The following is a 26,271-nucleotide window of genomic DNA, read 5'->3' as shown; positions in this document are numbered from 1 at the left end:
AATATACCATTAGATGGCATTATAATCTAATATGTATTATTCTCATACACAAAATGTGGAATTTTATCATCAGCATTTTGAATAATTGTCGTGTGCTATTTTTTAGCGAGACTAGTTACTATCTCACTTTTCAACTATTTAACAACTTCCAATTTTCTTCATCTAGTTCTTACTTCATCGATTCTTCTTTACATGAAAATGTTAGTGTATGTATAATAGATTGCGTGACATATTCAAATAAACATTTTCGGTGAAAGATACCGAAACATAACCTCTTAACTCTTTTTTTATTTTTATTCTATTTTTTTCTTTTTACTTTCATACAACAGCTATTAGGTTTTAAAGTGGTTCATTAATGTAAATCAATTACTTTGGAAATTAATAGTTATGTTGAAATTTAAGTGCATATTGAAATAAATTTAGTAGTTTTTTGTGTGCTTTATCCTCTTATATGCAATTATGAACAACTGTCTTCAATTCGTTTTTTCGCAGTTGATTCTCTATTTCAATGGAGCCATCCACAGATAGATATATTTGGAAAAAATAAAGTCCATTTCTGATTTGAACACTTCTAACACACATCTTATTTGACAGCAATGTGTGACAACTATATTTATAAAGATATAATGATAATAAAATTTTTTTTAAATTCACTCGCGGTAGGAAACAAACCTTGGACCTCTCGTTTTAGGCTATCGATTTTACTTTTAGGCCAATTTATGGCATTTTTTCACTGATTACCATTATTTTTTGATAAATAATAATTAGGTTTTACGTCTGTATATCCATTTCTTTAATATTTATTCACATTCGAACTCCATTACATCCTAGATGCTAAAAAATCTTCATAAACTTAGCAAGTACTTAGTTTTTCTCTAAGAAAAGACATTTTAATCAATTAACCGCTAACAGTTGGCAACTCCTCACCTTCTGACTCCAAGCATACGATCTATTCCCTATCTCGCATCCACAACCAAATGGCTTGAAGTATTTCTCAAAGCAAAGAAAATTAATGAATGTTAATAATATCATTAATAAGGCATCATAAAACACACCATACCTTTAAATAGAATGAATTTACATTGATAGTAGTGTAAACCAATCTCGTTATTTTCTGATCGCTCTGTATTTAAAATTTCTTGTTTTGCTTCATTTTTAACTATTATTTAATCATGTAATAGCAGTCGCCATGTCTATATGAGTATTTAAATTTAACAAATTATATAATAAAAAAGAATCCTTCATTTAAAATTCTGTGACTGTATGTAAAAAGGAGTGGTAATTTACAGTAAAAAAATATTTGACCTTACAACAAAATGTTAAAAAGTGTTTTTTTTTACTTCTTCAAAAGAGAGGCACATTTTAACAGACATTACATTATCAGAATAAAATATTAAAAGTTTTATGCATGTAGGCGTATCAACAAAGTATTTATGTACAAATAGTTTGAACAGCCTTTATTATTCTCAATAATATATTTTGATTAATACATAATATAATTAATTAAAATACATTTTTTTTAATTTAATTTTATCTTTAATAACCCATTAACAAAAATTGCTGAAAATAAATTTATAAAAATAATACACAGAAGTAGTAAATATTGTTTATGGTACTTGTGGAATAAGGTCGAATAATTTAAAAATTGAAATGATGAGATCATACTGTTATGGATGGCTATGTGTTATGTTTGCCACACATCTTGTGTATCAAAATTATTATATAATTAATTATAAAAACAATATTTTATAAAATACACATATTTTTCAACAATTATTTATGATATTTGTAATATCTCAATGAAGTCATAGAAAATAGTTACTTTATTTTTTCTGAAATAATTGGTGGTCGGATTCATATGCAACAAAAATAAGCTATTGACTATAGGGTACGGTGGTGACAGGATAATTTAATAAAAGTTTATTTACATTTTTTATAAAGACAAATGTTTCATTAGTGTGCATGGAATCCAATATGCTTGAAAATATAATTTTTAAAACTTTTTTAAACAAAACGTAACTACGACTTGATTGCTGAGCTGTTGGTTTAAAATTAAAAGGTTTTTTAAGGTGTTCTGTTAACATATGTCTCTAAAAATACAATTAACGATGCATAAAAAGATAGAATTAGGCCACAACTTATTATTTATAAAGAAGAGATTTTCTGCATTTAGAGATATACGACTAAAGTAAGCGAAGTACGACCAAAGCAATTCATTTCATTGAATGAATTTTCTGTTAGAATAAAATAGAAAACCGTTTAATTCTTTCTATGTTGCCTATTAAATTAAATAAATAAATTTAAATCACACTTTATTATATAACCATAATATGTTTATATAAAGAAGTGTGATTTCTATTACAAATTATTTAATGAGCTGTGTAATTTTAATATAAAATATGCATTGAAAAATATGTGTGTTTAGACATAAATAATAGACAACATATTCAATTATTTTTATTTTATATGAAATTATTTCTAATTTCAAATTATGTTTTTGTTAATTCTTTATGAATAAGTTTTTTATGGTATTTTATGTAGTAGCTGCCATAGAGTGGGACGCAATTATACTATATCTAATATGCCGTGTTGATATCCAAAAAAGGGTTGACCCAATCCTGACTACTACTACTATTATTATTATTAAATTTCACTATAACAAAATAGTTAATACTCCATGAAGCATTTGGAGCCTCTTAAGAACAGTGAGTGCTTTGACGTCACCTTCAACTAAAGAGGTAACCTAAATGAATCAATCTTCTCATAAAAAAGGTCGACCGTGACAGGTCAAGGCAAAGTGTCGCAGCCGCAATGTCAAAACTTTCAAAATATTTTCCGCTCAGCTGAAACAATATTGCTTAGTTATGGGGACCCTTGGAAATGAGAGAATATCATTGAAATTTGATATTTTCCATTTGTGCTTTGTCACTCCTCTCTCAATTAATGCTGACCTTTTTTAAAATGGGTTAATGCGGGACTAGCTTGCTTGAATTTTACAACTTTATGTTTCTGGCGATTTTGTTAGCTTCATAATTCTTGAAATTTCTCTATTGGTTTATATTAACATTTCCGGCAACCCATTAAGAGAACGCAGTTTTGAGCGACCTTTAGGGGATTGTTAAAAAAGTCCCATAATCGTTTTTTTAAGGTAAATATCGCAAATAATCTAAATAATGAGCAACAAATTACGTTGCTTGTAACCAATGTATGTATAATCCGATCTCTACTTATCTTGAAGCAGTTATACACTTTAAATGAGTCATAGATTACGTATAAATTTGTAGTATCTTTTAATTTTAAATGTTATAAACCTATTGAAAAGAAAATTATAAAATAAATCATAAACTTTTTTTCTTCTAATATTATGTTAATTGTTCTATTATTAAATTTCACTATAACAAAATAGTTGTTTATTAAATATATATATTTAAATTTTATTTAAGGTTCACAACATTCTTTATATATTAATTCATCATATGATCGTAATTATTCTATTACGTAATAATTATTTTATAATATCTAAAAACATTCATCTGTATCTATGAAAAATGTAATATATTCTCTGCATATTATATGAAATAATAAAATAATTATATCCTAACCAATAAAGAAATTAGAACATTTAGTAAAAGTAGGGCATGTCGGCTTTATTTGGCTAATGAGTTTATAACAGTTCATAATTTTAAAGTCTAATATACATAATATAGTTAATGTTGGTATAGGAGCTTAACTCGAATCAATTATTGACAACCAGCGATCTCAATGGTGTAAATCTGAAATGTTATGCGGTAGTTTTAAAAAAAATGTACTTATTACCTACTGTATTTAATTAATGTATGTAAAATTAAAGCTTAAAACAAAGAAATGGATTCAAAAAAGTTGTAGTCGACGAAATTCTGCACATATTAGTATTTTGTACGACTTTTAACATCAAATTTAGTCCGGATATGCGGCTTTTATATTTACCTTCTTGTTTTATATAGAACATGTTTCTATTGAAATATGATAAAACAATTAATCTATTATAGGTAGTATATATGCATAGCTTAAATAATTTCATAGATCGGCTAATTTTTACAATCCAAAATTAAAAAAGTACTGCAACTTTTGTTTAAAACATTTTTTTAATTCGTTGAATAGTTTTCAAACAACATATTATTGTTTTTCGACCTCCAAAGACGAGTGTTACGTCTAGATTACCTAAGAAATAAAATATTCAGTATGAAATTTTCTTAGCAATTGTTAATTTCTAAACTAGTTTCCTGATTTGTTGTTAATTTATTGTTAATTTTTTTTTTCTTTTTTGTTCTAGGTAAGTGATGAGTTTCTGAACTATTTAGTTTAAGAATAGGGGGATAAATTGAAACTGGGTATGTAAATTATAATATTTTTAAATTTTACTTTGTTCCAACGAGAAAATTGTGTTTGCTGTTATTTCTTGAAAAACTCAAAATCTTTAACACAAATTTCTCCACGAAAACTAATCATGATTATTCAGTTCGCTATAACCCGTCATTCAGGAGAAATAGTGAACGTAAAAATTTCTATGAACGAATACACATGCGCACAGACACCAGTCAAAGAAGTATTTATTCATTTTTCTGACATTAAAACGTTTTGATAAGAATTTTCGGACCCGTTAAAAGAACTTCCCAACATATTTATAATCCAAATGCACGGTATGGCAGCACCCATAGCACCTATGGTTAGTTCGTCTACGATATACAAATAATTGATTACAAAATTAAATAGAACACACAAAAAAAACAATAATATTTATTGTAAGAATAATATGTTATAAATAAATTTCAATCTAAGATTTATTTATTTATGAATAATAAATATAAATAAAAAAATCGATAACATAGAATATATTTATGCATAATTGAAATAATGCACACTTGCATTATTTCTAATATTATTATTAACAAGAATGCGTGAGCACTGTGCAATATGTGATGTATGATGCACACACATCAAAGAAATGATTTTTTTTCCTAAAGCAAATAAATATGTTTGATATAAAAGACAAGACCAATCATATTATACTATTGACATTTTAGACAAGACGAAAAATTTGAATATATTTGGGAAAATTGTCTTTTTTGATTTTTTCGAACATTCATGTTCGGGTAAAAGCATTTTTACAGTGAAAATCGGATCCTAATTTTCTGGAGTATACTTTTACGACTATTAAATTAGTAATTAAAAATTACTAGCTTTTATTACACTATAAAGTAAAAAATTATTTTTGTCGGACTCATTTATATTTGAATATATATTTGAAAGATGAAAGCATTAAATTATACTTTAAATTTAATCTGGTTCTAATAGCCTAAGCATCTCAAGCTTTTATTGCCAAATCCAGCATAGAATTTAAAAAACAAAAAAACCAAAAAAAAAAAAAAAACCTAGGAAAATAAGAGATTTTTAAATTGAATTGGTGTCAGATCTCTGCAGAGACTGAAGAAAACGACTGTAGATGATTCAAGTTAAAAAATTTTTAATGTAATAAATGTTTGTTAATATTTCTTGAACTAAAAAATACGTATATATACTTCGACAAATTGTGGAAACAAGAGTTGGGAAGGAAAAAGCAATCTAGTTGTAATGCGTTTTTATTCAATTATTGTTGTGTTACTGACTTTACATATTCCCTTCGATTTTCAGCTCTCTATCATATCGGCAATTACTTTCATTTTCAGTTAAAAGATTTTGTACTGAACAGGTAGAAAAGAAAATAAATTGATAAAAAACTTGTAAAAATGAAATTTCTCGTTAGTCACAATCCATAAGTAATTTTTGAATGTCCCTTGACAAACTTCTGAAAAGTAATTATAGATAGATTATTTCATTGACTGAGTAGTAAAAATAATTTTGTTTTTGTTTCAGTTGCAAAAATAATTTTTAATGATTCAAACATCATCCATTATTTATAAATAAAAAGTTTTTTTCGCAGGTTTATTAAATAATTTTATTGTTAATTTTTTAAGCTTCCTTCGATTTCTTAATTAAATAAAAGCAAACAAATCAAATTTCATATTCTGAATTGCCATATATTTCTAAATTCAAAACAACTCAAAAATACTGCTTCTTCTCTCAAATTGTTCTGACTGAAAAGAAAACTAATTATCGTCCAGCAAACTGAAGATACTCATCCAGAGATAACTGCACGTAAATACAGAAAAAAAATATCGAAGGTGAAAAATTTTACCATACAAATGCAAACTTAGCGTCTTACCTATTTAATTTACAACATATTAATATACAAACATATATATTTTTACTCATTTGTCATTTATAAAATGATATTATCCATAATTAATATTGTCAAATAACACCCACATTCATATTATTATAATACATACCATACAATAAAATTATTTATTATAAAATTATTTGATTGAGTAGGTTATAATAATTATTATTAGATCTATCATTTTATGATCTGACTTGACTGACTATTGTCTTTTTCATTTTTGAATCAGAATCACAGATTATAAGTTTATTACGTAAATAGATAGGCAATTCGACCGAACATCAAATGTTGTCCAAAAAGCCTTCTAGAGTAACGCACTTATAGTGAACTATTTTTTAAGAAAATGGTGGTAATTAGGTGTTATTTGGATTATTTCCATTCAGTTTATCATTTTTTTAATTTTTTTGTACTTATTTGTCTTCTAATAAAATAAAGTAAGGTTTTTTAAATAAAATAACAAGTATTAATAAAATAATAATTTATTGCAATATTTGAAACTAAATAACATTCATTTTATAATTATTATTTACCAGTTTGGTGTAAGTTAAATTCAATGTCTCACCATTTTGGTTCGTTAATAGTCGATAATAATCACAAATAAACACGATCTAAACGTAATCAACACGATATACAAGACCTAAACACTAAAATAAACTCAGTACATACCGTAAAAAAATCCGAAAATAATATAAAAACACCTAAAACGAACTAAATTACACTACTTAGTTAATGAAAACAATGAAAACGGCCTAAACACTTAAATAAAGTCACTACACAAATGGTCCACAGATATAAACCAAATGGTTTATATCTTAAAAATCGTTTTAAGGAATGCTCTAAAAAACTTTAATAAAAAATATAATATTTTTTTTAAAAACTTGTAATAATGCAGTTGTGTATGTGTATTGAGTATATGTATATACACTACAGTTTAGTATTATGTACAAAAACATGATGGCTATCACAAAAAGGGCGGATATATATGAGCAACTTTAGTTGGTCAATAGAGCTGGTGTAGTGAATGGTATATCCATGAAGGAGGTGTACTCAGTCTCTGAAAGTAATTGAAGAGCTGATAAATGAAATTTTCGGCGGAAAAGGTGGTTAAACACGTATATGGGATTACAATTGGTCGGCGCTATAGCTTAAGTCAAAGAGTATAGGATAGATGAAAAGTTGCCCATAAAAATTTATGTAAAATCGTAGTATAAGACTTTCAGTACCACTGCACAGTAAGGCTTTCAATCGTAATAGTTAATAGTCACCCCCGCAAAGTAGTCAAACTAAATAGTCGGCCAAGCAAAGGCAGACAAACTTAATAGTTGATCGCCACGGATAAGCATGTTTTACAAACTTGTTAATAATAGCCATACTATCTTAACAAATCTCAAAAAGTTTATTGGAATAGTGCACTTATACATTCTAGGGAGTACCTAATATTAAAAGTAGGGGTTAGGTAATTTTTCCCAGATGCGGGAGGAACAATGAATAACTGTTATTCTTGGAATTATATGATCTCCCTCAAAATTTCAAATTCTCAAAAAAATTTCAAGGTCCCAAAAGGTGAAGAACAGAATTTTATATATTTATGATTAACATATTTTAAAATTTTTATTGAAAACATTTGCGAATATCGTGAGAGATTTCGTATATCCTGCCAAATACCAAATCTGGACATAATCTTGGTATATACCAAACACTCACCGAAGATGATAATATTTAAAAATCATAGACTACAAACAACAATCGAACTGTAGGCAATAAGTAGAACATACACTTGAATAAAAACTTTTCCTTTGGTAAGAATAAAATACAGATATCTCTTACATATACCTTTAAACAAAAGACAAATAATGGATTTGCAAATAATTGTTACCAACAGACTAACAAGTAACACCGTTACAAGTGTGCAAAGTAACAAATAGTTCCGTCACCGTTGTTGGTCATTATATTATGTTGTATGTATTAATTTTAAATGACTCGCCATCGATCATGTTCAAACAAATTGCATTATTATTTTAATCGATGATGAATTTATACAATAACTAAACTATTATTTTTGACGTACAATTTTTAGTCATGTTTTCCACGAAAATATAGACGTATACACTTTTTCGAAGGTTAATGGAGAGGAGAACCGAGGTTGGTTTATAAATCGGTTTTGTGGAGTGTCTTTTTTGCTCACTTCAACAGCATCTCCAAGTTGATTACAAGAAAGATATACAGGAATCTTATGTTGGTGAAGTTGGTGCCTTTCGGTGGTATCAATTCCCTGCCTCTATTTTATGTCGAAATATCATGGATTTTAGTTATTTTTAAGACTTGTCGCTCCTCTATACAGTTCCACAAAACAGCCCATTGCAATAAAAATATTTCATAAAAAGAAGCACCTAATAAGACGTAAATTGATGGAGTGATGGAATTATTGCATTTTTGTAAACCGTTAGTAGATGTTATACATTTAACTTGAAAATATTAAAGAAAAGTCGAGATGAATATAATAAAATTTTTCTGAGACTTTGGCGATAACAAATATTTCCATTTAATGAATACTTATTGACAAATTCTAAAAATTCTCCTCCTTCAGTCTTAACCTCCTCCATTTATGCAATTTGTTTGTAAACAAAATGGTTGGATGTGTCCTTTATTACATTTAAGGAATTACGGAGGTCACCTTCTTCCATCTATTTCTATCACTAGTTTATCCTATTACCTTTTTATACCATGTATATGAAATATACCAAAGTATAATAAGTTTAGTCCCTAGTTTGTAACGCTTAAAAATATTGATACTATGAACAAAATTTTAGTATTCGCTCCGAGCGTGAATTTCGTTTCCATGACAACGATACACTACTTTAATTATAGAATTAATGGATGCATATATAATTGTGTGGATAGCATTGAAAACTTACATTTAAAATTTAATATTCTTGTTTCACAAATTTAAATAAATAATTACGATAATTAACATTTGAAAAATAATATTTGTACAATTTGATTTCTTATTTTCACAATTTTTAATGCATTAAGTTTAATTAATTAGTGTTTTTCAATCATTTTAATTTGACAGTTTCTATATCATTAACATGTAAATAATTGCAAATTAGTCATAACAGCCCACTTTATCTCCAAAATTTTTCACTTAAAGCGCTGGCATCGATTTTATTATCCCTACCATGACTACGCACACAACGAATAAGTGTTCGTCTGTCATCACGATTACTCAAAAACGAAAAAAGATATCAATCTGAAATTTTTATAGCATGCTGGGGTCGTAAAAAGTAGGGTCGAGCTCGTAAATAAGCAGAATAGGTCTACAGGACCCATCTTGTAAATCGTTAGAGATTGAACAAAAGTTTAAAAGTGAAAAATGTTCCTTATAAAAAAATAAACAACTATTGTTAAAAACATTTTTTCGTAAACAGCACTATTTACTCGTGAGAGCGCAAATTATGCGTAAATTATAAAGAATGTATTATATGAGTATATCAGTTATGTGTGTGTGACATGTATGTATGTGTAATGTGACAGAGTAAACAACACTGTTGCAATAATACATGGTATTTCAACAATTAACTCAGTCAATTGTTCGTTTTCACTTTTGCAAATTTAATTTTGTCCATGCTTTTATATTATCTACCCATTTGACTTTTTTCTACTTCTTCTTTTATTGCAACCCAGTAGGATTACTCTTTGTAGATCGTAATTTTTATTTTTCCCACGAATTAAATTGCTGAAATATGCCGTTTGTCTCATTTTTATACTTCTGACCAGTGATTTTTTAATTTTAAGTTTATTTAGCACATCTTTTCTTTCACTTTGTTAATCCATTTCACTTGGTCTCTTCTAAATACTAAAAGAAGGTACATTCATTAGCAGATAACCGGTGGTTTCATTCAGCACCGCATAATTTACAGAAACAGATTGAAACCTCAAAATAAAAAACCCGTATATTTGATAGTAGTGATCAATAATACAATAAAGAAACAATATTTTACTTTTGAATATGGAAAATATACGTGTTTCTTAATTTAAAATATTAAATGAGCAATTAGTTAACAAAAGCTATTATGGTTGTAAGTATAAATAAAATTAACCGAATAGTTTTGTTTAGGCTAGTTTCTGATGTACCAAAAACCTTTCTTCTTCGAATTAAACTTTTTGTAATACACTCTCAAATGTAGAAAACGTAAATTGATTAAATCGAAAATTCAATATTGAAAAATAAATCCTTGCAATATATCGTATCATTTAAAACATTTATATTCGACAGTTTTCAACATTTTCCTTCAATCTTGACCAACTTGATTTCACAATTTATTTTAATTATCTTTTCTAAATTATTCAGAACATTTTGAATATTATTTAAAGGATAATGATTAAGATAACTTTATATCACCAAGATCGCAAAATTTCTGAGATAAAATTGTCAAGTTTATTTAATGTTCAAAATAGTTGTAGTCATATGACATTTTGCCTAAATCTACTTATGCTTACGGCCGGCATACATATAAATACATTATTAATATACATAAAGTTAAAAAACTATTTATACTATTTGTAACATAAATATTTATATATTAAAACATTGCATTTTTCTTGAAAATTATTATAATAATCATATTTTATTAATGTTTCCATTTACAAGAACAAGAAATATTTTTATTATTTTATACATAAAACTGTATTGTTTATTGTGTTTAAATTTGTTTATGTGTAAATATACTTTCTTTATAATTTTTTGAGGTTATTCAAGAATTGGGAACATTTACTCATAGGTAGGTTTTTGAGAATTTTTTTTACCTTTGGCAAATTTCGAACATTCCATGGAATTATGGTTCAGTATGAGACTGCATCTCAAACCAAATCCTTCAAATAAAATAGATACACAAAAGTTTATGTAGGTACTTACGTTCTGTGTTAGTATGTTGCCACTAGTCAACCCTAGTAGCTAATTAATAGTTGTGATGGGCTGGTGTAGTGCATGGTAAATGTATGAAGGAGGTGCACTCAGCCTCTGAAAAGAATTGAGGAGCTGATAAATGAAATTATCTCTATAGCCTAATATAAATATTATCGAAGATAATAAATGAGAACTCTAGGATATTTCGAAATAAATTTCGATTTTTGTCCCAATTTCCTAAATAAATTTTTTTGTATTTTATAAATACGTATTTCGAGTACCAAGTAGCCATCATCAGTACGAATTAGTTAATCATAATTACTCTTATTATGTATGTGATAAAATACAAAAAACTGATTTAGGAAATTGGGTCAAAAATCGAAATTTATTTCTATTGCCTAAGTGTGTCCTTCGTGACAGCCAATATAACCTAACCTAACCTAGTATGTTACAGGGAGGAAATCGGTGTGTGTATTGGGAAATATCAAAGATATAGACATTTAATTTAAAGACCTTTTGAAGATTTAACTTTCGAAATTCCCCTCATCTTTTTTATACCACAAATGAATGATTGTGCGTGGTTTTTAAGTCTTTGCACATCTGCACAGCCACTTCAAATTAAGCTATAGGATTGAATATTGGGATGTGAATTTAGATACTTAGTGTTTAGAATGTGCCATTTGAGGGTGGAAACTTCCTCTCATCTTCCTCTTTTTTCATTTTTTTTTTTTGCGGTTTTTAAAATACAGCTTCACAGACCAACCAAGCAGAGCTACATAATAAGTGCAAGGATGTTGAGGATTCTTTTTATGGGTGTTAACTTCTTGGCCCCCTATTTCCCTTTCTTTTGTTGAACTGATATTAATGACTGACTGACTTTAATGATAGAGTTTCGGAGTCTTTTTTTGTGCTTTAATGCACTATGTACTGGTATAAAATTTTTTCCTTGTCATTCAAATTATATTTTCAAATCGTATCAATATATTATTAATTGAAGTATACTTTTGCACCTTTTCTACTTAAAAGAATATAAATAAAATTTATAGAAAGTATTATAAATCTATTTTATTATTAAATTTATTATAAATGCATATGATTTCATCTTATTAATGAGTAATAATTGTTTAATTAATAATATTATAATAATAATATTTGAAAAAATTAGTATGTGTAGGCTGACTTAACATGTTAATGTCAATTTGTTGTTGGTACTTATTATTATTATTTTTTATATTTTTTTATAAATAGATATTATTTAACTACTAAAATATGATTACAAAATTATATTTTGTGTAACTAAATATTGACTTAATTATACATACCCTTGAATATTTATTAATATGTTACAACAAACTGCAATCTGCAATTATGTATAAAATATGTTGTTTAAATATGTCCAATTAATCATATAGAGTGTCATACACACACAGTAAAATAATAAGAAGAAAATAATTTATCATAATTTTATCAGTCCAGTTCCTTGCCCGAAAAATGATTCCAGATTAGTTCCTTGCCTGAAATTCTGTCCAATATTGTAAGTATCCTTATATACTTCGAAACTCCGAAAAACGAGAATATAATATTTTTTGTTTGTTTCGCAAAACGGATCTTGACTCCGCTTAAGCTATCGACAAAAGATGCAAAATTGAAAACAGAAATATATGGAGTCATGATTTTTACATATGTTAGGGCAAGGTAGTTTATTCAACCAAAATCCATAAGTAAATCAAACTTTCGGTTAGTACTTTTTGAATTCAAATTAAGTGACTAACCCAAATACGATTTATCAAGCACATTCTGTTTTGTGTTGACATAAATAGCGCTTAGATTTAAGAAAAGAAGTTTTAAATCAAATAGTCACAATTTTATTGTGATCATTGCAGTAATATTGTGTATTTTTTGGTACTGGTGCAGGGAAGTCCATACCAAGAATATGAATGTAAGAATGACAGTAGGTTGGTCAGATAAATTTTCGTTGTAGGGTGTAAACTCGACTGTAAATTAAATTATTTCTACTGAATGTGAAAATTATCTCCTTTTTATTTGCCAGCAGAATATGTTATCTTCACCAGACAGTCACTGCAATCTAACTTATTCAAATGACGCGATCCAGCCTGTATATTACATATGAAGTAGGATATTTTTAATGAAATATATTTTGTTAAAATTATAAAAAGCTACGCTAAATATTAAATTTTGCGCATTTAAAGATAGCATGATTTATTATTGTTGGAAAATGACTAAATAACAATCCTGCCAACTGTATACTACAGTTCAAGTAATGGATTAATGAGACATAAAACATTAATAAGAAATGAAAACACGTAGTTTTGAAATTTGACAGCAGCAATAAAATCATTTTGATATTATTTAGTAAAATACAACCTAACAACTCTCACCCCTCATTGAGGCTGTCAGATGAACAGATGAACATAACAATTTTTAATAACAAATCTTTATTTGCAGTAAGAATGACAAGAAAGGACAACATGTATCATCACCTCATGATCTTAGAACTATTTAGGATAAATAATTTTATTCTCAAAGCAAATCCTTGTAAATAATCTTTATTAACTTCCCAGAAGAAGTTAATGTAATGGGGCCGATTTTGAAAATTTGCAATTTTTTCATATTTCCGCGGTTTCAAGGCCTTAATATCCGAATCGAACCTTTTCAATGTGATGTCTGTGTTTGTGTGTGTGTGTGTGTGTGTGTGTGTGTGTGTGTGTGTGTGTGTGTGTGTGTGTGTGTGTGTGTGTACGTATGTGCGTATGGTCGTTCGGTTGGTAATGGATTTAATGGTAATATAAAACCTGGAAAAAACTGAATAAACAGAATCTGATAAGTGGATAAAACATGTCATTTATCCTTGGAGATAATGATCGTTCCAGCAGAGGCTGCAAGACCATTTTTTTAATGTTTTTTTCCTCCTCTGAGAAGTTAGTCGTGTGGACTACAGGGGTCGCACTCACACGACTTCAGTACCACACCGACTATGTGCTACCAATTTATTCCGTTTTGTTTTCATGTGAATCACAAATTCAGTCACAAATTTTTCATAGGAATTGAAAGCCGCCTTTTCTAATTTTGTAATGCAAAATTTTTATTTCACTTATTAAACTGCTTATTTTATGGCCAATTAATATGATTTATGATACTTTCCAATTATTTATTTATTATTTCAATTAAATATTTTTTTAATTGAAGTGTTAATTTATGGTAAAATAATAACCTAACCATTTGAATTGATTTATCACAAAACTTAATAATAAATTGTCATAATTTTTTAATAAACTTTTTGGCGCCGAGTTAAGTTTATCTTTATAAAAAAATTGTTAGGAGTATTTCATAATTTATATGTACTTTAAATGCAAATTTAATAGTGGTTGTCTATTTTATTTACAATCCTGGCAATGTTCCATAATTATTGTAAAACAATTCGCGTTTCTAAGAATCTACAGGTGGTCTGTTTTAGAGGTTGAAATACGTATGAAATACGTAAACATATATGTACGTGCTATAAACCAGAGACGTTATGGTGCTCCGTAACCGTAATCAAATATCGGGAATAAGAATGTATCCGTTGGTTAATTTTAGAAGTCAAATACTTGTTTGATCCTTTAAAGAATTTAATTTTATAGCTTCTTTTAGTTTTTAATGTATAAAATAGTTATAATATCAGTTTGAAAAAGACATACTTCTGATTTAATAGTCAACCCAATATGTGAGTATATTACGTTTGGTTTGATTAAGATATTTTTTATGGCATAACATAAAAATTACATTATACTTATTTATCTCTGCTTTCTTCTGATAACTCTCACAATTTAATTTTTTTAATGATAAAACATAAAATTGTGATAAAAAATACAAATTAACAGTTATAGAAAGATTTTTGCATATTCCCAGAATTCAAGGCAACCTGAATCGATTGAAAAAGTTTTAGTTTCCTAAGTAACCTGGATGTTCCAAACGTCAAAAAAATATCGTGCGATAAGGAATATAGTTTCAATATAATTTATTATTGTACGAAAGTATTTCTCCTTTTACAATTCCTGAAAAAACTAATCCGTAACTGAAACTATCCAAAACTATCGGATAGTTCAAAATTATTTTATGTACCCGTAACTAAAACCGATATAATATTATTCATATATCTGTATTTATTTACAAATCCGAAATTGTATATCCATTACGTCTCTAGTAAGCACAAGTTCAAAAGTGAACTAATAGAAATTAAAATAAGATAATGTTTCTACCCATGTGCGATTTATGATTAATAGAGGTCTTGTCAGTATTTTGGAGTCACGAATAAATTATTGTAATAATTGAATGAATCTTTGTTTTGGGAATTCATTGAGCCTGTTTGTCCATATTCGCTTGAAAATTCCAACTTATTTGGAGAAAAAAAAATAACGAGGATATAATGTAGTTAAAATTATTGCTATTTTTGGAGTCGGTGTCAGTCAAGTAAACAACTCTGACAGAACAGTTTGCTAAATTAGCTTGCCTGACACCGACTCCAAAAATAACAATAATTTTAACTACATTATACTATCGTTATTTTGTTACTTTTTAGTGCATATTAATTTGTTTTGAAAAAGTTTTTCTTTTGAAGTCGGTTTTCTTTTTGTTAAATGTATTTTTTTATTTTTTTGTTTTTAGTGCATCTGAAGTACACTAAGTAATTTTTCACTAAAAAAAGAATCATCGAAATCGGTTGGCGTGATATTGAGTTATTTGTCCTCTTGTCGTGCATACTTAATGTAAATTTAAGACTTTGGTGGATTTCTCATGGATGCCGTTGTTAGAACTCGACCAAAATGAAATGGTACCACACGGGAAGCACAAACTTTCAAATTGATAAAGAATCATCAAAAAAAATACAGTCGAATTGATAACCTCCTCCTTTTTTGTTTGAAGTCGGTTAAAAATTGGCCGTTTACTGTTCTTTAGGGGATAAATTGAAGGAGCGTAGTATGTATTTCAAATTGACGGAAATTAGAAATTCAATAAATTTCGAAAAGATAATAATACTTCATCCTCTAGCTAAGATCCGTTGGAGTAAAACATTACGGCTTTAGTTTCAGACTTAAAGTTTTCTGCGCCATGGGCATAGAGTTAAGCCTGATCAAAAAGAGGTTTTTTTAAAATACAAATCAAAAAACACACTCACTTCCGCATATTTATTTTCATATCTTAAATAAAAAGTTTTCTTCAAAAATAAAAAGCTCAAGTTTAAAAGCGATGAGAGATAAATTTATAAAATAATCAGTTAGTAAGCTTCATTTTACAGCATTTAAATTAATAATAATATTATTTATAAATTTCCAAGTTATAATAAAAAATAATTAGTATTTCTAAAGAATTTACTAGGGTTTCATTTTCATAATCAAGTCTAATTTTACTACGTAATGAATAGGTACTAGTAGTCAGCAGGCCCACATGCAAAGTTACTGATTGCATCACCGCGCCGTTGTGACTTGGTATATGTTTTCTTTATAGCTTTGCAATCAGCTTCATACATTAGAAAATTGTAGGTAGCGGGGCGTTTTCTTTACGGAGCTCGAAACATTTTTTGTTGCAACCCAACCTTTAAATTGAAAGATACCCGATTGTTTGTTATTTTAACAGAAAGATAATCGAATAAAAATGAAAAGCATTTTGCTCGACTTCCGTTTTAACATAATGTTTGTAAAACGATAATCAGAAAATGGCAATTGTTTAGGTGTCAATCAACGGACCCCGCGTTTTATTGGAAGCCGGGTAAAATGATTTTTCATTTCGTATTCGATTATCTTTCTGTTAGAATAATATAAAACGAATATGTTACAATTTGAAGCTTGGAAGAACAATTTTCAGGGCTCCGTAAAAAAGAATGCCACTACCCCGAATTTTCGTATGTAAAACGCTGACCGCAATGATTTAAAGAACGCATATACAATATAGTCTCAAAAATGATGTAATCAGTTTTTGTGACGTGGGTCTGCGGGCTTTTTCACATAAATTTACAAGTAGACTTTAAGATAGTGCCAAAAGTGTTGAAAATAAGGATTGATAAATTGGTGATTCAACTGCTTAGATGATGTAAATAACTTCTTTTTCACTTTTTAGGCCATGGAATATACTACTTGACCATTTACTAACCTTTCCCAACATTTTTTTAGACCTAATAGTATCCGCGTTCATCCTTCAGTTCGGCAAACCACTTCTAAAGTTCTTTTAAACACAGAAAATTGTCATATTTCCTAAGAAGTCAGACCCTTGTTTCAAACTTTTTGTCACTTACAAGGCCAGATCATAGAATTTTTTCAGTATAGATGTTAGACACGAACAAATGATCGTTCCTTCAAACTATTTTTCTAGTCCGAGTCAGACGAAGGGTTCCTTACCGCCGTACAAGATATAACACTATTACAAGCACTTTTTATTAAATACTTTTGTAAGCAATTCGTGGGGTCGGTCTGGTGCGACCCTTGAGGTTCACATGAATAATTTGCTAGTATAATAAAGAGTTATAAAAATTAGTATTAATAACAAAACTCAAGCGGCTCTACTAAATGACTCTATTGATCAGGAAAAAATGACCACGATTTTTCGAGGGGCTACTTGACCTATCATTATCATACGGTCTTATAGTCCTTCTTTCTCTTTTATTATAATTATATCCTTCTTATTTACAAATATATTTTGAAAATAACTTAATATGTTTATATATTCTCCATATAATAATAAACGATCCGAAGAGTTTTCTATGAAAAATGAATGCGTTTGATACTTGCAGTAATAATTACACAAGTAATGCGAAGCCTTAAATGAATAGCGCTGCACTTTGTTTTCATTGATAATACCCTAGCTTATGTGTATTCTAACCTATCTAAACCAATATTTACTATATTTTATTTAATATATTAAAAATTGAAGTGTGGCACAAAGCACAATAGCTAGCTTCTAAATAAAAAACAGTAAAAGCAAAAATTTGTACTGTTTGTACAAAAAAATTTATTTCTGTTTAGGTTTTTTATTTTTGAAATACAGTATAGTAAATCTATCGATTTTTGTTCATTAATTTTATCATTGAATATCTTGAAAAAAAAGCTTTTGCAAATATGTTTATATAACCTGTTATACCATGTATATATGTAATATATATCAAGGTATACTAAGTTTGGTCTCAAGTTTGTAACGCTTAAAAATTTTGATGCTATCAACAAAATTTTGGTATAGGTGTTTATAAAATCATCTAATTAGTCCATTTTCGGTTGTCCGTCCATCCGCTCGTCCATCTGTGAACACGATAACTCAAAAAACGAAAGATATCAAGCTGAAATTTTTACAGCATACTCAGGACGTAAAAAGTGAGGCCGGGTTCGTAAATGAACAACATAGGTCTTGGGTCCGTAGCACCCATTTTGTAAGCCGTTAGAGATAGAACAAAAGTTTAAATGTAAAAATTCCTCATAAAATAATAAACAACTTTTGTTTGAAACATTTTTTCGTAAGCATCACTGGGTACCCGTGAGAGCGCAAATTAGGCGCAAATTGTATAGTATGTATTATGTGGGAATTTCATTTAAGTATGTGTGACATGTATGTATGTGTAATGCGACAGAGTAATCAACACTGTCAATACATGATATTTCAACAGTTAACTCAGTCAATTGTTTGTTTTCACTTTGTTTTTGTTATATTGTTATAAGATTTTCAAAACAATAATTGTAAGATCGAGCGAGCCCGCCGAAGGCGGGTGAAGCTCGATCATAATTATATTGATAGTTTCGTTCGAAGAGATCACTGTGTAGTACCGCCTTTGTGCGCTTATTCATTACCACATAGTTCAACCATAAAATAAAATTAAGTAAGTGTATCCATAACAACTGGTTTATTTACCCTTCATACAGTTCAGAAGTGCTTTAGTTTAGGTAGAAGAGATCACTGGGAGGGTGATATAATGGGGGGGAGTGATCTCTTCGAACGAAACTATCAATATAATTATGATCGAGCTTCACCCGCCTTCGGCGGGCTCGCTCGATCTTACAATTATATTTCAAGTTTCGTTCTCGAGATCACTGTGTAGATGTTCAGAGCTGTGTTAATCATATTTAATAAATTAAAATTTGATTAGTTAACAGTATCAATTAAATGGGAGACCTTTTAATTACATCTTTATTAATATTAATTTTTTTTTTTTTTTTTTTAAACAAAATATTAGTAATTAGCAATTAAACATAAATAATACGAACATATGCAAAATAATTTAAGTGAACAAAAACAAAGTTTAAATAAATAATATTAACATTATCAGGATAATATTGACTCAGCAAAAGATTTTTTATCATTAACAATTGGTCTGTTATAAAATTTTTCGAATACCTTTGATTTATCTGACCATCCTGCCAGACTTTTGATAATATTTACGTCAACTCCTTTATTAAAGGCAGTTGAAGTCGAAGCGTGTCTGAAACTATGAGAAGCATAGTTATCGCCAACCTTACACTCCAATAAAAAGGATCGGAGCCATCTACTAATAGTATCTTTCGATGCTTTTTTATATGGTTTCCGAGTTGTAACAAATAAGTACTCAATGTTATCGGCTAAATTTGATGTAACCTGTAAGTATTGTTCTAAGGTAGATGCCACACAAAGATTTGAATTTTTATAAAATTTTTTTTAATATTAATAGGGGTTGAAACGCGCCCCGCCTGGAAGTTTTAATTTTTTCTGGGATTTCGATTTCATAGTCTACATCCTTTTTAATAATATTCTTTCTCTTAATTAAAGAAATTGTTTGGACACGATGTGCAGAAACTAATGCTATCAACACGACTAATTTTGTTGTTAACTGTTGTAGATTAAGTATATTTACCGGATTTAGTCGCTCTAAATTTTCAATTAAAGGATCTAAACTATAAATTCTATCATACTTGGGTTTAGCAGGTTTAATATTATAAACACCCCTGAGAAAGCGTGATAACAAAGGATTTTTTCCAATCTCCTTGTCACAAATAAGGGATATTGCGGCACGAGTAGTATTTAAAATACTATACCGTGCACCTTCCTTGAATTTTTTTGTGAAATATTCAATCAAAATTTCTTCTTTGGGTTTAAACATATCAATTTTTTTTTTTTTTTTGTGAGCAAAAAGAAAACCAGTCTTTTATTGGCTTGGAGTACTGTTTCAGGGTTGAAGTAGAGACGGACTTGATAATGATGTCAATGGCTTCATCATTTAAACCCCTTTTTTTAAATGCCTGGTGGATAATCGGGCAGCCATCAGAGACAGTTTTTGAGCCAACGGATGTTGAACTTGTCTACAAGGAGAGAGAAGTAAATTAACATCTGGTTGAAAAATGATAGGTTCTGAGTCAAGCAGCGAAAGCCATACAGGATACCATGGCTGACCGCGCCAGTTTGGAACTACTACAATTCCACTAGCCTGATCGATTTGGATTTTCTTAAGTGATTTTAAGATTAATGAGAAAGGAGGGAAAGCAAAAAAATTTAAATGTTTCCAATTGATTGTAAATGCATCAATAGTGACTGCAGCAGGATCACGATGCCAGGAACAGTACCTTTTGCATTTTTTATTTGAAGATGATGCGAAAAGATCAATGTCTGGCCTGCCCAGCTGAGAAACTATCTTATCGAACGCACCAGAAGACAGTTCCCACTCAATGTCTATATTTTCTATTCTAGAAGCTCTGTCCGCATCAACGTTATCCTTAGAAGGAATGTATGAAGCGAATATCCATATATTCCTGCATTCACACCAGGACCAAATGTCATAGGATAAAACGCTCAGGTGTTTAAACTTGGTACCGCCCATTTTATTAATGTAAGCAATTGCAGTCGAGTTATCAATTCTTAGGAGAATTTTACAATTAGCAAAATCAGATGCAAATGATTTTAAACCGTTAAAAGCTGCTAAAAGTTCTAGATGGTTAATATGAAACGATCTTTCCATGGGGCTCCAGCGCCCATAAGCCACCTGTCCATCATACGACGCTCCCCATCCTGTAGTTGAAGCATCTGAATATATAGTGAAAGGGAAAGTTGAATTTCTAATAGGATTTTTAGAATTTAAAATATTAATCGACCACCAGTTAAATTCATTTAATAAAGAAGGAGATATACTCATAACCTGATCGTATTCATTATTAGATTTTAGTAAGGCCAAATAACGTTCTTGCTCAAACGCCTTAGAGTGAAACCAGCCATAATTAATTGCTGGGCAGGCTGCTGTGATATTTCCCACAAATTGGGAAAATTCTCTGATAGTACAATGAGTGGAATCCCTAAATTTCAATACTAAATTGTGTATATGAGACCTTTTTTCTTCTGTAAGTTCAATTGTCATTTGAACTGAATCAAATAAAAAACCCAGAAATTTGCATGATGTTGAAGGGTTAAGATTACTCTTACTCTCATTTAAAATAAAACCTAAAGATTCTATTAACTCACGAGAAATTCTTATGTTTTCTGAACACAGGGCAGTAGAATCGGCTGCCAACCACCAATCATCAAGATATACTACTGATATCAAACCTAGCCCTCTCAGGTGGCAAATAATAGGTTTACAAATTTTAGTAAAGACCCATGGAGCCGTGCAGAGGCCAAAAGGTAAGCAAATAAATTCATAAAGGAAATTATTCCAGGTAAATCTTAGGTATTTCCAGAAATTTTTATGAATTGGAATCATAAAATATGCATCTTTCAGGTCAAAATTAGCCATCAAACATTCTCTTGATATTAATTTTAAAATTGTTCTATAATCCTCCATTTTAAAATGAACAGTTTCTATGAAATTATTTAAATGCTTTAAATTAAGGATAAATCTCATTTTACCATTTTTTTTGGGTACAAGAAAAATTCTTGATAAAAACTGGCCCTCCTCCTCAGCACACTGCTGGATAGCGCCCGTTGATAAAAGGTCATTCACAGCCTTCTGTACCTCAAGTTTATTTTCAGATAAATGATTATTGGAGGGCTTTGAAGATTGAGTTGGTGTAGAGATAAATGGAATTTTGTATCCGGAGATCGTCTCAAGGATAAAAGGATCGGAGGTGATTTTGGCCCAAGCATGTACGAAATACTTTAACCTACCCGCAGTAGGACTCACCTTTATTTCTTCTGTGTCTGAGCATTTTGAGCTGGAGGGAGTTGGTTCCCTGATCGGGATCGAGTTGTGATTTGATTGTGATTGTTTGCAGCTGATGATTTGTTGAAGTGACGTCTGTAGCCCGTCTGACTGGAGCTGATCCTTGAAGCAGACGGGCTTCTCCAGTTTAAAGAGTTTTTAGGTCGATTTGAATCTCTTCGTGGAGTTTGATTTTTTAAAGACAAGCTTGTTTTTTCAACAGCTAAGGCATTCTTAATTCTTTTAGCAAGGTCGATGCCAAAAAGAAATTCATCTGTGGGTGAATCTTCAAGAACAGACTTCCTTTTTCCATCAACACATGAGTACAATTGTGCACGTCTGGACTTGGACAACTGGAAAAACAGGTCACACATCATGCTGCTGGAGTCACAAAGAAGCTTTAAAAGCTGTTCCTTATCTACCGGTTCCTCTTCATCATTCAAAATATTGCAGATGGCTGTACCAATAGCCACTAAACTACGGCCACACACATCCTGATGATTAGCAAAAAATTTATCACGAGATTTAGCCGTTTTATGTAAAAGAGGGAGTAATTCCGGATTGAGAGTTGGTGCAATTAGAGGACAGTTTCCTTTGTTAGGATAAGTTTCAATCATTTTAGACTTATCTTCTTTGTTCATGCCTGAAGCTAATAAATCTTTCCAGCATGACGCTAGTTCAGGGTGCAAAACAAAGCATTTATCCTTTAAAAGTCTCTTCTCCGAGCCCAGGATTTGGAGCACCGATTCACTGAGGGTGGGAACTTCAGAACCCATCGTCTCCTGCAACTCCACTGACGCCTTCAAGTTTTTATCTGAGGCATTTTCCATTTCAATATCAGATTTACTACTCTGATCTTGGTCGTCAACATCTGAGTCTGCAAGAGCAAAAGATCTAGGTCAAAACAAGCTATCATTTTCCTGACGCAATTTTTTTTTTTTTTTTTTTTAATGTTTGCCCAGTCAAAGGTACAACAACTTATTAACATAAGATTTGTTGCCCAAGGTACAACAAAAAATGTTGCCCAATAACAATCAAAAATTGATTAGTTAAGTATTTTAGTATTTACCCTCAGATGAACAGTTAACAACAGAGTCAATGACTAAATTAGATGACATTTCCAGATCATTTAATTAAATGCTGGTATATATATTTTTTTAATTATTTAGGTATTTTAATATTTTAATATTTACCCTCAGATGAAGAATTATCAACAGAATCGTCGACTAAATTTGATGACATTTCCTGATCAATTAAATGCTGATATTTTTTTTATTTTTTTTGGAGTACCTCCAAATGAGAATTGTTTTCCAATTTACGTTTATTCATTTTTATCAATGAACAAGCAACAAATTAGTGTTTTACTTCTGATATCTGATAGATTATAATATTTGATTTTTTTTTTTTTTTTTTTGAAGAGAAATCAAAAAACGATGTTACTTGAAACGCACAAAAAACGTAATGAAGGGTAAATAAACCAGTTGTTATGGATACACTTACTTAATTTTATTTTATGGTTGAACTATGTGGTAATGAATAAGCGCACAAAGGCGGTACTACACAGTGATCTCGAGAACGAAACTTGAAATATAATTTCTTATTTTTAAACGTTTCGAAAATGCAGCGTTTGAGTAACTTCATTTTTTTTATTAAAAATGTTTATTTTGATTTCCCCTATAACCTCTAGAAATTTGTCGGTATATTTGTGCACATCTTGTATAAAAAAAGGATATGATAAGCATATCATTAGTTTTGTTTGTATATTAAACTTAATGATGACTTTGTAAGAAAGTAGATAATACCCAAATTGGCTTTGAAATGAATATTTCTTGGCAATGAAATTGAAATCAATAGTTTCTTCAAAATACTTTTTATACAATAGAAAAATAATAGTGTTAAAATTAATGATTGCCAAATGTTACAGCTGTAAACAGAATATGTAATTAAAATTATCAAATTAATTTTAATTATCTGCGATTATCATAATTTGATTAAATTGTGGTCATTTAATTTTTTTAAATTTATTACAAATGTGCTGTACTTGTTTTAAACAATAGCACTCATTAGTAATACAAAAGGACGCACAAAAGAAATCATTAGTAATAAGTTACATTTGTTACTTTGATGTATATTGTAAACAAATCCATTATGCTGATTTTATTGCTATTATCGGGTTATTCTGTGCAAATGAGAGAAAAATTAAGAAAATTTAAAAGTAGCGAACTTGGATAGTTTTTATAAAAACATTTTAAATATTATATCTGAAGTACAAAAGTGCAAAAAGTGGTTGTAGACACATTCTGATGTTTCCAATATCTGTTAGTTGTTTTTATTGCATATTTGATTACCAATGTTTGATTCATTTCCTCGATTTAAAATATAAAAATATTGTTTGTTTGGTTTAGTATTCTATTAGTTTCAATATTCATTTTTGCTCATAAATAAAAATATCGCCTGTTTCGTGTAAGAATAACCACTCATGAAAAAAAAAAAAAAAAACAATATTTAAACTTTTTCAATCTTTTTTTATTATAAAAATGAAGTACCTACTGAAACTAATCGAAGAAATTTTCACACTACTTTTCGTAATATGCCTTTTTTTTCCTTAAAAGGAGGAAAATGTTGATCGCTCATTTGAAATTTTTGCATTTCATTTATTATATGACATATGTATTTTAAGTTTTAATCAATATTATCTATCCTAATTAAATAATTTTTGCTCCACAGGTACCCAAAGATTCACAATTTTTTTTGAATTTGTGATAAAAAAATTCGATTATTTTTAAAGATTTGACTTTATCCGTGCAAAGCGCGAACCACTTTCTAACTGAGCTATATTTTGATGTACACTATGACATAAATAACACAAATCTTTGAAATTATATTGATGAAAACTTAAAATATATCAATCTCTCGTCTCTTATAAACTTATCCTTTTCTAACGTAATTTAGTTTCAATTAATGTGATTTGATCGTTTCGTTTCGTTCGTTTTAGTTGCTTTTTTAATTTATCCGTAACATAGCCCGAATATCATTTTGTAGAATTTGGTGGAGGCGACGTGAAAATATATTAGTTAACACTAGTAAAATACTTTGATAATTTGAACAAATTCCACGTCGATTTTCTTACTATATATCCCATAATAATAGTCTTATTGTGGCCTGTGCTGAACTATGGTCCCTAAAGATTATGCTAAATCTGACTTTAAACAAGATTGACTTTCAAGTTTACATTTTGTTGCTCCGTCTTTCAATTTAGAGCTATTTAGTAAATTGTCAGTGCTAATCCTTACCCTCACGTACTTGCTACATTAAATTTTATTTTTTAATGAAAAATTAGGTTTTCTGGCTAAGAGATACTTTTAAAAAGCATTTTTAATAAGAAACCACATCATCACCAAACAATCTGTTGTTCACATCAGTATCAATACATTTCACTAGTTTTATAAAAACGCTAACATGATAAAGAGTGTATTATGATTGGATTAAATCTTTTGTTTTCAAGGAATCGAAATTGAATTGTTTTTTAATTTTCTTAATATTTGTCAAAAAGTTTTAAAAATTCAAAAGTGAGGTTTTTCGAGATAAGAAACAAAAAATTATTTGACTTAAATTAATAATAATTTTCAATGTTTGCTATTTTGTTGATATGGTGTTGAAAATATTATTCTGACAAAAACTGCTATTTGATTATTATAAATTTTTAAAAAATTAAATATTTGTTATATCAAAAATTTTAAACGAAAATTACATCGAAAAAATTGATTTTCTGTACCTTATTGCTTTTACACTGCCATTATAACCTGTTATACATATATAACATCCTATTATGATGTATAATAATATTTGCAACATGTAAGTAATGTAAGATGCATATATAAATCGAATAATATCGAGAATCGAATAATTTGTCTATTTTGTATGCATTACTTTTGTATATGTATAAAAATATTATATAATATTGTTCAA

General features: G+C 29.0%; 2 protein-coding genes across 11 annotated transcripts in view; one reads left to right on the top strand and one right to left on the bottom strand.

Moving 5' to 3' along the window:
• Nucleotides 1-26,271, top strand: part of LOC123291080 (basement membrane-specific heparan sulfate proteoglycan core protein-like) — a 378,061-nt gene that overhangs the window by 273,316 nt on the left and 78,474 nt on the right. The window lies entirely within an intron of this gene.
• LOC123291089 lies at nucleotides 20,332-23,034 on the bottom strand. Its single transcript, XM_044871543.1, has 2 exons — nucleotides 22,285-23,034; nucleotides 20,332-20,476 (listed from the first exon to the last, which is right to left on the bottom strand). Exon 1 carries the CDS (start codon nucleotides 22,941-22,943, stop codon nucleotides 22,287-22,289), a length of 657 nt encoding a protein of 218 aa, XP_044727478.1. The 5' UTR covers nucleotides 22,944-23,034; the 3' UTR covers nucleotides 20,332-20,476; nucleotides 22,285-22,286.

Source organism: Chrysoperla carnea, chromosome 1, assembly GCF_905475395.1.
Source record: "Chrysoperla carnea chromosome 1, inChrCarn1.1, whole genome shotgun sequence".
Lineage (NCBI taxonomy): Eukaryota > Metazoa > Arthropoda > Insecta > Neuroptera > Chrysopidae > Chrysoperla > Chrysoperla carnea.
The sequence above is the reverse complement of the archived record's forward strand: the minus strand, read 5'-3'. Positions and strand labels throughout refer to the sequence as shown.

What these genes read in the sequence shown, in the direction of transcription:
- LOC123291089 (XM_044871543.1), bottom strand. Translation starts at nt 22,943, where the DNA reads ATGAACAAAGAAGATAAGTCTAAAATGATTGAAACTTATCCTAACAAA.